This window comes from Gadus morhua, chromosome 2 (assembly GCF_902167405.1).
Source record: "Gadus morhua chromosome 2, gadMor3.0, whole genome shotgun sequence".
NCBI lineage: Eukaryota > Metazoa > Chordata > Actinopteri > Gadiformes > Gadidae > Gadus > Gadus morhua.
In genome coordinates, this window is record NC_044049.1 from 4,586,686 (window position 1) to 4,600,430 (window position 13,745).

Below are 13,745 nucleotides of genomic sequence, written 5' to 3' on the forward strand. Positions count from 1 at the left end.
TATACCATATGTGCGCAGTTACATGAATAGTTGAAACTCTCCTCAGTTTTTATAAGGACAACTTGAAGCGGGCAGCCGCGGCCGTAACTCTTAACGACGTTTTTAAAACCCAACGCGCTCTGCCTCCACTCCTTTCGGAGCGCGAGGGCCAATCAAACACACAACAGTTAGGCGTAATCATTCGGTTGGTTTTCATATCCACTCGGTTCAGTCCTGTACCGGCTCTAGTGGAGATACCTCTTCACCAGGCCTACGTGTATGTATACACAAAAGTGGACCTGTGGGTTTACCATGATGTAGGCCTATATAAACACAGAAGTATTCCTGTTCCTTTAGGCTAGCGTTCAAACGCTTTATTAGTCATCCGGGTTTAGCTCTACACACACACACACACACACACACACACACACACACACACACACACACACACACACACACACACACACACACACACACACACACACACACTATAGTAGGCTTACGGTTTATAGGCTATAGCATATAAACACTAAAGTAGTCCTCCGGGTTTAGTTAGATATATACACTATAGTGGGCTTACAGGTTATGCTATAGCAATAAACACCGTAGGCCTACATACCGGAGACCGTATGTAGCTTGTCTTCTCTCGGGGTGTCTGTCCCACTTCAGGAAAACACCAGCCCGCGGTGTTGTGGATAAGACGACCCCCGGGAAGCCGAACACACGCCTCGGGTCTGCTTCTCTTTATAGACATGTTGTTAAAGAGACCCGAGCTAGGCTTATATCATAAACATCTCCGTCGTGCTATATGTATTACAGATGAATTACGATTATTATTCTCGCAACGTTTAGTAATTTTCCTCACGACCGCAGCACCCTCTGCCCATCACACTATATCAGCAGAAAAGCGTAGAGTTCTAGATTTGATCAATAACTAAATATCTAGTGCAATGACGTGTAGACAAAGAAGCGCTGCCTGCGTCTCTCGTCGCGCGCTCCCCACTTTCCCTAATTAACACTAATTGGCTGCAGAACCAATAGCGCAGCGAGGTAACCAGTCGCACATGTTGCGCACGTGCCAAAGAGTGCAGGCTATAGTGATGGAAAGTTGCGGTCTCAGCATACAACAATAGTCTTTATGTAGGCCTATATTGCCTATATCTTTGTTCATATTTTCTAGAAAACTCTGATTAGTTATATGTTCCGTGTCTGCAGACGGTGGGTACTGTTGGAGCGTGTTTCTATTGATTTAATTGTTGTTAATAATTAAAAAGGAAAAACGGGAGATTGAACCTCGGATGCGACATCACGTGTAAACAGTCGAATGAATTATTAACTTTGAGGAAACAAAACTGGCTGCGAAATAGACGCACGTGGCGCGTGAGGGAGACGGGGAGCATACGCGCAGGTTCAGGGCGCGCGAGGCTGGTTGCCGTGCGAGTATAAATGCATAGGAATAAACCGCGGACATCTTGTGGTAAAATCTAGTTTGAGGACCCACGTGTGTGTGTGTGTGTGTGTGTGTGTGTGTGTGGTGTGTGTGTGTGTGTGTGTGTGTGTGTGTGTGTGTGTGTGTGTGTGTGTGTGTGTGTGTGTGTGTGTGTGTGTACGTTTATTTATTGCATTGGGTCTTTGTATTTTGCCCTTTTAAATAAGACGTTTTTTTTCGCCATTTGTTCGTCTATCATGAAAAAGTCGTTTCTCACAATAAAATACAAATTTCCCACATTTGGCGACGTCATTATCGGCCTCGAGTATATATTTGGCCTGTGTTCACCATGCGTCTCATATTTTTCCATCTCACGCTATTTTCACCTGTGCGTCATTTTAACATCTTCCTTTCCTCTGCTTTCCCGCCGCCGGACACCGCGCCTGGTCTTTACCCCCCAGTTTTACCCTACTCACCTTCTAAACAATGCCTTAGTGGTAAGTCTCTCCCTCTTATCCACTAAACCGTGTGTGAGTCTGTGTATGTGGTTGCGTGCGTGTGCGTGTTGAATTCCCCACCTCATCATGTTTGCGTGTGAAAGTTAGGTCTTTATGAATGTTGTGAATTATCTGGCATTGGCAGAGATAGGGGCGAGTGGGATGCCCCGGCAAGCAGTTTGTAGTCGCATTCATAGTCACGTGTGTTCACGTAGTCGGTGGCTAACCACAGCGCGAGCGACAACCCTTCAGGACCGTTCAAATCACACATGTAAACGTCTTGGAAATATCAGGCCGTTTATCTGGTCGATTCTAAACATTAAAAGTAACACATCTGAGTTCAAGTAGAAAAGTTTAAAATAAATTATAAAAGACAAGTGGCCTGGGTTTGTTCATCCAGACCATCTATTAAATCAATCAATTGGACATCAGCTGTCCACATGGAAGTCAGACATGCTTTTATTGTGGAACAAACCTGGACGAGGAGCTTCTTGCACAAATCCTATTATTAGTGTGTGCCTGTTCGTATGTCTCTCTGGTGTGGGGGTGGGGCGTGTGTGTGTTTGTGTGTTTGTGTGTGTGTGTGTCTGTATGCGTGTCTGAGTGAGTGTGGGCGTGTGTGTATGGGTAGGGTGTGTGCGTCTATGTGTGTGTGTGTGTGTGTGTGTGTGAGACACTTTGAAGAGGATGTGTAATGTGGTGTGTCATCGGCCCTCTGTATCAGTGTGTGGAGGAGCGTGGGGACGCCCAGTGGTGAGGTCGTCTGTTTATGTGAGGGGGAAATTAATTAATGTTATCGTTGTTTTGATTAGGACTTCTGACTCCAATCACCCAGTCTCACACACGGACCACAAGGCAGAACCCCCCACACACACGCTAATGCACGCATGCACACATGCATGAATGCACACACATGCTCAAACACACGCACACACGCACACACACATCTTTGCCTGTTTAGAGAGACCTTATACTTTTTCTATCTCTCACTCCAATTCTCTCTCTCTCTCTCTCTCTCTCTCTCTCTCTCTCTCTCTCTCTCTCTCTCTCTCTCTCTCTCTCTCTCTCTCTCTCTCTCTCTCTCTCTTTCTCTCGCTAAAAACAGAAATCTCTATCTCTCTCTCTCTGTCACTCTTTCTCTCTCTCTCTCTGTCCCTCTCTCTGTCTCTGTCTCAGACTCACCATTCACCATTACTCTCCATCCACTTTCTCTCTCTCTCTCTCTGTCTCTGTCCCTCTCTCTCTCTCTTTCTCTCTCTCTCTCTCTCTCTCTCTCTCTCTCTCTCTCTCTCTCTCTCTCTCTCTCTCTCTCTCTCTCTCTCTCTCTCTCTCTCTCTCTCTCTCTCTCTCTCTCTCTCTCTCTCTCTCTGTCTCTCTCTCGCCCAGCTTCCCTAGGCCTGGAAAATGAGTTGGAACAGCTGTTCAGAGGATTAAAATCTGATGGAACCACAGTCTGAATACACACACACAAACACACATGCACACACTGCAGGGCCTGCTGGACACCAAAGGTGAATGGATGCTGGTGCATGCATACACATTAGCCCGTGTGTGTGTCCCACATAGACATGTAGTGAATATTCCACTAAATGTGTTCTGTGGGTGCAGCGTTCTGCCCAGCAACCCATGATGCCTGCTGCTATTGAGCAGCCATTGGTGGTCAATATGATCCGTAGAGCTCTGATGGACGAGGAGGTGGAGCAGCACTGTTCATCCTCATACCGTGTGCTAGTGTGCGTATGTGTGCACACCTCTTGGGCGCCATGATTCAGACTGTGTGCACATTGGGTTTGTGTTTGAGCAGCAGTGTGTGTATGAGTGTGTGTTTGGCTAGGAAGTGTGAGTATGTGTTCGGTTAGAAAGTGTGTGTGTGTGTATGCGGGTTATGATGTCCAAGCAGGACAAACCACAGCTCCAGACCTTCTGCCACCTCTGATATGTTCGGCTGTCGTCATGGTTTCTAAACACACGCACACGCACATACACACACACGCACACACACACGCACACACACACACACACACACACACACACACCACACACACACACACACACACACACACACACACACACACACACACACACACACACACACACACAATAGTTGAGCCTGAATATACAGAAGATACACAAAATACACAGAGTACTTTGTCTGTATCGTATCGGAACAGGGAGACAGGGATGAAGTACATTGATATATAGGTATGTACACATGCGTGTTATTATAGGTGTGTTTGTGTTTTAAATGGAGTGTACGCGACGACGTGTGTGCTTATAGGTGCGTACGTGTGTGTCTGAGGTTATAAGTGTCTAGTGTGTGTGTGTGTGTGCGTGTGTGTGTGCGTGTGTGTCTGTGTGCTTATAAAGGTGTATGTGTGTGTGTGTGTTTACAGGTGTGCAGCACACGTGTGTATGTGTTCCTATTGGTCTGTACATACGTGTGTGTGTGTGTGTGTGTGTGTGTGTGTGTGTGTGTGTGTGTGTGTGTGTGTGTGTATGTGTGTGTGTGTGTTTGTGTGTGTGTGTGTGTGTGTGTGTGTGTGTGTGTGACTAGGTGTACGTGCGTGTGTGCGGTTCATTGGTGTGAACGCATGTGTGTGTGTGTGTGTGTGTGTGTGTGTGTGTGTGTGTGTGCCTATAGGTGTGTACGTGTGTGTGTTCTCTTTCTCGTTCCACCGTGAGCCTTAACACGTCCGCCCGGATCTGTTGGACATCTAAATCCTCCACACACCCCTCAGTTCAACACTACTTTATTAGCCCCTGGCCCTTGGGCCCTGGGGCGTCTTCATATTAGGTATTGATTTGATCCTGGCCCGAGCACCATCACCCGAATAAAACCGTACAAGCGAACGACTCAAGTGGACCGGCACTGTTCTCCGGGTCGTGCTGGGGTGCGGTACAATATCTACCCCAATAAAGCTTACTGGACTTCGGGGTGTACTGAAGTATACTGGGATACCGGCAGCGGGTCCCTGGCATGAAAGACCCCTAATTCCCCGTCCGGTTCTCAAGAGGCTTCATGGATCCTCGTCTCCAAACCCTCAGCCCTTAAAGGACCTAGAAGACCTCCTTCCAAACCCAGCGGGGAGAACCTTTAGAAGGAACCCAGAACGTCAGGGACGGGAGAGGGGGAGAGGTGATGTTTAACAGCGTAATATACGTATGACGGAAGCCCAAACCACCCAGAAACAAAGGTTAGCTACGATTATGATGTGATTAATAGCAGAAGAGTAATATCTAATGAGTTGAATATCCCTAATGAGTCTGAGCGGCTCTGAAGATAAGGAGTCCTTGAAAGTGTGTGTGTGCGTGCGACGCGTATACCTTTGTGTTTGTCTAGGCCAGTGTGTGCGTGTCTGAATGTCTGTGTGTGTGTGTGTTTGTCTGTTTGTGTGTGTGTGCGTGCGTGCAATTGCGTGTACGTGTGTGTGTGCGTTTTCCTCAGGGAAAGTGCGACACACAGGTTTTAAACGCGATCCGTTCTTTCACGGCGGTCATCGTCCCTGGCGACCAGAATAGACGGGGGATGTGGTAACCGCGGCGCCCGGCGGGGTCGCCTGAAGGTCGGCGGGCGTGCGGGCCGGCCTCTTGCGCCCGTCCGTCTGAACCAGGGGCTAACTTTATACGGCGCGCGGCGCGCTACAAAGCCAGAGGATTAGCTTGGCTGTAACACGAGAGGCCCTCAGCCCCAGACAGAGTCTCACGACGCACTCTCTACCACATCTTCACTTCTGTTGTGCTTTCCATTCTCTGTGTATTTGTACTTATGTATACGTATATGATATATATACTGGTCGGACAAACAAAGATATATATTTATATTTTATATGCAATCCCTGAAGGAAACGGTTGTCACAATTGGTCTGTATATATATATATATATATATATATATATATATATAAAAATGTATGAAGGAAACGGTTGTCATAATTGGTCTGTATATATATATATATATATATAAATGTATAAAGGAAACGGTTTGTCACAATTGGTCTATATATATGAAGGAAACGGTTTGTCAAAATTGGTCAATATATAATATATTTGTACCAATTGTGGCAAACCATTAACTTCAGGATTCATAATATATATGCTATACTTGTTAAGTGCTCTGAATCATGATGAGAATGTGAAGTGAGGTACAGAGGAATATTCACAGTGTTTTCTGACTGGTGTGGAACCGGCCGATCCAGTCATACCAGCATTCCCCCAGTCTCTTTGTTGGTTTTATTGTCGTTGGTAATGTTTTATAGGTGACACCATTTCATAACACGGTAATATGTTATGTTTGTTGTTATGTAGGCGCAGAGCAGCCTAGTGGTAAAGGTGTTGGGCTCTTGCCACATGTGTGCGTGTGTATGTGTGTGTGTGTGTGTGTGTGTGTGTGTGTGTGTGTTTGTGTGCGTGATGCTGCCGTGCTGAACAGTGCATGACACGTCTTGCACCTGCGTGCACTTATGCACACGAGACCCAGGCTAGCATGCTGGACTCTATCTGGAAATCACACCTGCACCCAACATCACAGCTCACTGTGTGTGTGTGTGTGGTGTGTGTGTGTGTGTGTGTGTGTGTGTGTGTGTGTGTGTGTGTGTGTGGTGTGTGTGTGTGTGTGTGTGGTGTGTGTGTCTGTGTCTGTCTGTCTGTGTGTCTGTCTGTCTGTCTGTCTGTGTGGTGTGTGTGTGTGTGTGTGTGTGTGTGTGTGTGTGTGTGTGTGTGTGTGCGTGTGTGTGTGCATATGTGTGTGTGTGGGAATGTGTGTGGCAGTTCATTGACTCTTAACCTGTATGGTACTCTACCCCATCACATGCGCCACATGCGCACGCACACGCACACAGACACACACACACACACACACACACACACACACACACACACACACACACACACACACACACACACACACACACACACACACACACACACACACGCACACACACACTCTGCCCTCTTATGTCGGACAACTTCTCTCAGTCTGAGAACAAGGCTAGCATTAGCATTACTGTTAGCAGTCAGCACAGCCGGGGACGACTGCAAAGGCAATTATACCCATTAAAACACACGCACGCACGCACGCACGCACGCACGCACGCACGCACGCACGCACGCACGCACGCACGCACGCACGCACGCACGCACGCACACACACACACGCACACATTCGGCAGGCTGATAGTATTAAACCAAGTGGAGAGTGTGTGTGTGCCTGTGTGTGTCTGTAGGGTGTGTGCGTGTACGTGCGGTCATTTGTTAGTCTGTGTGTGCGCTGCGTGCAAGAGTAAGGCGAGCTTCAGAACAATGGTGGTTGGCGAGTTTGGATCAGATGGTGACTCCATTACCCAGAAGCCTCCATTCCTTTATAACTTAATTTCGTTATGACAATAACATTCCACTAATATTATGTATTATAATATTATCATATCAATCAGAAAAGGGCACTGAGAAAGCCCCAAATCAGGTTTTGAGGGAGTACTCAAACCCAATTTGATATTGGCATATAAAGGCCTTGGTGATCATAATCTATAAGATATTTGCAATACTAACTACAGTTACTGTACTGCACACGGTTGTTGTTGTAACTCGGTGAGAAGTTTAGATCGCAAGTTAAGAGGTTAAAATTGGAGGGAAAAAGTTTCCCCCGTTGGGGCGGGGTAAAGGAGGGAGGGGGCGGAGCTTGAGGGAAAATCCAGAAGTCAAACAGTAACGAAAACATTTGTGACCTGATTTCAGAGAGAGAGAGCGGGAGAGCTGGACAGAGGGAGAGAGAGCTGGGAGAAAGAGGTAGCAATGTAAAGGGTGAACTATAGAGATAGAGAGAGGGAGAGGGAGAGGGAGAGGGAGAGAGAGAGAGAGAGAGAGAGAGAGAGAGAGAGAGAGAGAGAGAGAGAGAGAGAGAGAAAGAGAAAGAGAAAGAGAGAGAGAGAGAGCAACAGCGAGAGAGAGAGGGGCAGGGGAATCGAGACAGAAAGATGATCACAAAGAACAAATATCAATATCTCAACCTGGCATGACCAAATGTCTCTCTCGCTGACTCTCTCTCACTCTCTCACTTTCTCTCCCTCTCTCTCGCTCTCGCTCTCTCTCTCTCCAGGGAAAACATAATATTATACCTCTATACTCATTAAACAATACAGCTTTACTCATACTTTATTATAGTAACATTATATTTAAATCTATATCTTATTAAAGTACCATTATGCGTCTTAAAATCGGTACTCATGATGGATAGTGTTATAGATCTTTAAAATTATACTAATTATAGCAACATTATGAACATTTCAATATATACTATATATTTCAATACTACTACTTCTTACTAATGTTCTTTCTGCATAATTCTATACTATAGTATATGCTACTATAGTATATATATATATATATATATATATATATATATATATATATACCATTTATTTATCATCGTAACATTATATGTACATATATATATTACAAATATGCTATTATTTATTATACTCATTTTATATTGATAGGATCATATATTATGTACTAATTTTTATATTTTACCCTTTTTTTATGAAGACATATATTGAATATATATATATATATATCATATACTAGTATATTATATACTAATATTTATTATAGTAAAATGTTCTATAGATTTATTATACTAATCTGTATTATATACTTAATATTTAAAATACAAAGATTATATATAGATATATAGATAAACTTATTGACAGTATTATGACATTAATATATTTCTATATAAATTTAAATGAAATAATTGTGGTTTATATAGTAACATTACACTGTTATTGCATAATCTTCACCTGACATGAACTCTGCAGCCCGCCCTGCAGCTGTGTGCTATGAATGAGGGTGAGTGTGTGGCGTTTGTGTGTGTGTGTGTGTGTGTGTGTGTGTGTGTGTGTGTGTGTGTGGTGTGTGTGTGTGTGTTGTGTGTGTGTGTGTGTGGTGGTGTGTGTGTGTGCGTGTGTACACTCAAACAGTTTTTCATACAGACTTTATAGAGACGGAAAACACAGTTGAGGAAACTATTTTAAATGTAACAGCATGGTAAAGTTGACTATATAGTACTATAGTTTAGTGTAGTGCTGTGTAGTGTATTATAACCTCTCTAAATTCAACCCATAATTTGCTCAAGTATAGTTAAGTGTATGTGAATGGGTTGGTGCGCTAGTTGTGTGTGTTGGGGATGATCGTGGTGTGGTGTGTGTGTGTTTGTGTGTGTGTGAGTGTGTGTCTGTGTGTGTACCGCTGCTCCGCGGTCACTGGGTTCTGTGTACCTAAACTCCTCTCCTCTCTCTCTCTCTCTCTCTCTCCTCCTCTCTCTCTCTCGGCCCTGGTCGGACCCAGATGCTGTCCTCTATGCTGCGTTACGCTATGCTGTGTACAGTACGCTACGGCTATAAGCTCCGCAGTGTTTAGCTCAGGGGAGATGGCTCCATGAGTAGCTAGCGCGGCGCAGACCCAGAGTGTATGGTTCCAGTGAAAATCCAAGTTCATGTCGCAGAAATATAAAACACAGATGGGCTCGCGTTCAACGCTATGATGTCACCAGGCGGGAGAATAGCACGCACACACGAGCAAGCGCACACACATATATATACACCCATGAATATATGTACACACAGATGTATACACACACACGCATATATACACACACACAACACGAAACACTCCCCCCACCCTCATACACACACACACAAACATACACACAGACAGTCACAAACACACACACACACACACCCACACACACACACACACACACACACACCACACAAACACACTCCACAAAACTCTCCCCACCCGCACACACACACACACACACACACACACACACACACACACACACACACACACACACACACACACACACACACACACACACACACACACACACACAGAGACATACAAACACACACACACATATACACCCTCTACACACACCACACACCCATGCCCCCCCCTTATGCTGGAGGCTTCGAGGGGTTATAAATTCATCGTGTCAGTTGAGCTCTTACTTTAAACAATCTAACTTCATAGATGCGTTCGCTTTTTTCCGACAAACTTTCTGGTCATCTGATCGCGCAGCCACGAAACAATTAAGAAGAAAAGTCAAACTTCTTCGGATTAAATATGGGCTGAGAAAAAATGAGGGAAGAATTCCAACCCAAAAAGTGAATTTAAGTGCCGTGTTGGAGGGAGCCCGTTTTTTTCTAGGAACCCCAACATGACGGCCATTACGCGCTCCCGCTCGAACGCAGAGCAGCCATTTTGAGGTACCCAACTGAACTCCGTGTAATAAACCTCTCATATTTATTGAGTAAGACTTTTTAGTTTCTTTATCCGCCCTCACTTTTTGAGTTGAACATTTCTTTGGTTCTGCTCTGTGCACCTGTACGGCGCAGCTCCGAGCGAGTTACGGCCCACCAGGGAACTGAGCACAACCTAAGGTTTCGCTTGCACACGTTTAGTGTAGGGGTTGCACTATGTAGTGTACTGTTATAGAGTACACTCTATACTTCAATATATTTACAAAATATATTGCACAAAATAGCACACTATATATCACACTATATAATAAACCATATAGTACACTATATATTACACTGGACAGTATTAGGTTTTCCCTCCCCTTAATTTATTAACATGCACGTACTCCATTCCTCTCAGATTTATAATGTGGAGTTACCACTAAGTGTCAGCCAATGTCAAGAGGAAGGAGGAGAGAGCGCCAAACTCTTACTCACATTCAACCTTCAACAAAACCCTTAGCTCATTTCTCTTTGAGCTGTCTTCAACATACACAGCCGGCATTCACAAGTAAAATATTTCCTTATAGATCCCTCAACATGGTTCTCTTTCGTTCTAAATCCTGCGGCCCTGTCGTTTGAGTTCTTCACGTTTGAGGAACTAGCGAGTGGCGCGTTCTCGGCGACGCCAGAGAATTTGATAAAACAATCCCAAGTCATCGGTGAATCAAAATGGCGGTTCCCCTCCCCTCAAGCCCTTCTGCCAGTGTGGTTAAACCGATCTGATTGGCTATTCATCAGTTGCTGCCCGCATGTTAAACTGTCCCAAAGAGGGCCCCTTTGCCCAGCAGTTTGTCTCCTCCTCTCTGCTCTACGAGGACGCTAGCCGGGACTTAACCAGGCTCTTTCATAACCTCCTTATTGTGTTTATGAGCTGCGGCCCTCTGGGCTGCTGCCGGGCCCTGCCTGGCCCCATGGCACGTGGGCAGGTCTTACTCTTACTCCACTGGGGGCCGGAGCCTCTCTTGTAAAAGCCGATCCATCACGGACACCATGTGACATGATATTCAGCTATTTATCTTAGCGTTATCTATCTCTAGCTGTGGCAGCTCTATATCTACACTGTAATATTATCCATCTTTACGTCTCTAGTCTACTGCAGTGTTGCATGAGACAGTATATTATCATATCATCACAGTCAATCTTCATATTTAGAATGTGACACAATCTATCTATGTATATCTTTTGTAGCACAGTCTATCTTCATATTTCTACAATTTATATCTCTACTGTGCACAATCTATCTTCATATCTCTGCTGTCACACAGCCTATCTTTGTATCTCTACTGTAACACAATCTATCTTCATATCTCTGCTGCCACACAGCCTATCTTTGTATCTCTACTGTAACACAGTCTATCTTCATATCTCTACTGTACTTTGTCATCTTGGATGTTCACCTGAGACGAACTTCCCCACGCCTGAAGCTCTGTGAAGGAAACAGTGTCACATTCAGGGTGTGCGTATTTGTTTGGGTGTGTGTGTGTGTATTTCTGTGTGTGTGTGAGAGAAAATGTGTGCATGTTACTTTGACTATACACACAGAAAGTCACTCAGTAATTCATCTCTTGATGACTTTGACAAACATAGAGGAAACTGTGTGTCTGTGTGCGTCTATCAGTGTATGTGCGTGTGTGTGTGTGTGTGCGTGTGTGTGTGTGCGTGTGTGTGTTTGCGTGTGTGTGCACGTATCTTTGTGTCTGTGAAGATTAGTAAGTGGACTTTTTGTCTTTGTGTGTGAGCGTGTGTGTGTGTGTGTGAGCGTGTGTGTGTGTGTGTGTGTGAGCGTGTGTGTGTGTGTGTGTGTGTGTGTGTGTGTGTGGTGTGTGTGTGTGTGTGTGTGTGTGGTGTGTGTGTGTGTGTGTGTGTGTGTGTGGTGCGTGCGTGCGTGTATCCTCCCCCATATATGTCCGCGTACGGCTGTGTCTGCAACGGAGAATCTGTGAAATCTGCATTTTTTTTTTTTGGGAGTGGGCCGGGAAGCATGTCGCTGGTGGGACTCTGGCCCAGACAATCCCTCCACTGTTGGAACAAAGACGGCCTTGTCTCCTGACATAATGATGCCCTGCCGGGGCACTCCCAATCTCTGGTCCTACAGAACCCTGGACCCATGGGCCTTACTCAGCGAGCGGCCCTCTCGGTTCTAAACGTTAGCTTTCAGTCCCCTCACCCATCCCGCGCCCAGAACCAAGGTTGAACCAAGATGGCCGCCAGATGAAGAACATGAATAGAATCGCAGTTTTACCAAATGTTGGATTCAACCAGCAGAATTATAAAACCTATAATAGAGCCCAAGTAGGTTACCAGATGACTGATTAAAGTGGGTACCTAAGAATATATTTATATCTATGCTTGAATTTTCTAATGGAAATGTTCGAATGCTGAAAGGGAGGAAATTGATGAAGAACAACTACAGATAGTTGTATTACGGTATGCTATCATTGTTGATATCATAGTGAGAGTAAAAGTATGTGTTGGGTCCAGGTTTGTTCCACTTTTGCCTGTCTGAAACTTTGGTATAAGTCTGCACTCCACTGTGAAAGAGATCTGGAACTTTATTAGTAAAGCTGCACCCCTTGGTTAAAGAGATCTGAAACTTTATCAGTACAACTCTGCAGCCAACGGGTAAACAGATCTGAAACTTTATTAGTACCCTCATCCTTAAGATGAGGAAGTGGTCCAGCAGGTCAGGAAGAGGTCTGAACCTAGGTTGACCTGTGATATTCTACTTTCTTGTTCATATTTTGGTCTGTTTGAAAGGGTTGTATTCAATCAGACACAGACACATGTGTACGTACGTGTGCATTCATACGTGTGTGGGTGCGTGTCTATTTGCTCCTCTGTCTCCCTCCTTGACTGGCATTTCTTCCCCAGCCTTCTCCCCTTTTCTCCCCCCCTACTCTCCTCCTCTCTTTCTCCCCTCCTTCTCCCCCTCTTCCTCTCCTTCAATCCTCCCTCCTCTCATCCACTGATGCACCATGCTCTCTTTCCTATTTAGTTAGGAGGTTAGAGTTGACATGCTCTGAGATGGTTGTGAAAGCGTCTATTTAACATGGTTGAACTAGTGATATATTATATATATATATATATATATTATATATAATATATATATATATTATATACAACCATACTACTTAATTACCTGGCTACTCTTTGACCTGGGGATTCATGGATTCATCATTGTTGTTTGAGGTTACTTTAATTATATTAAACTTAATTACAATTCTAATTAGGAATATAAATACAAATTAATTACCACATTTGATTGCTTTTAGAGGATCTTTCTTTCTTTCATCATCCCTTCTGCCCTCCTCACCCTCCTACTCTCCTTTCCTCCTTTCCTCTCCTCTCCTCCTAACTCCTCCAGTCCTATTCACTACTTTGCTCTGCCAGGTAGTTATTTCTTTCTCTCTTTTGTTCTTCCTGTCTGTCACTCTTTTTTTCTCTCTTCTCTCTCTCTCTCTCTCCTCTCTCTCTCCTCTCCTCTCTCTCCTCTCTCTCTCTCTCCTCCTCTCTTCCTCTCTCTTCTCTCTCTCTCTCTC

The 13,745-nt window shown here is 44.8% G+C and overlaps 1 protein-coding gene across 1 annotated transcript in view; it reads left to right on the forward strand.

Annotated features, from left to right (window-relative positions):
• nfixb (nuclear factor I/Xb) overlaps positions 1 to 13,745 on the forward strand; it is a gene marked incomplete in the record, with an annotated part of 110,906 nt that overhangs the window by 15,422 nt on the left and 81,739 nt on the right. Inside the window, 1 exon segment of the mRNA XM_030350166.1 lies at positions 1,870 to 1,905. Coding sequence (XP_030206026.1) covers positions 1,870 to 1,905 — 36 coding nt within the window.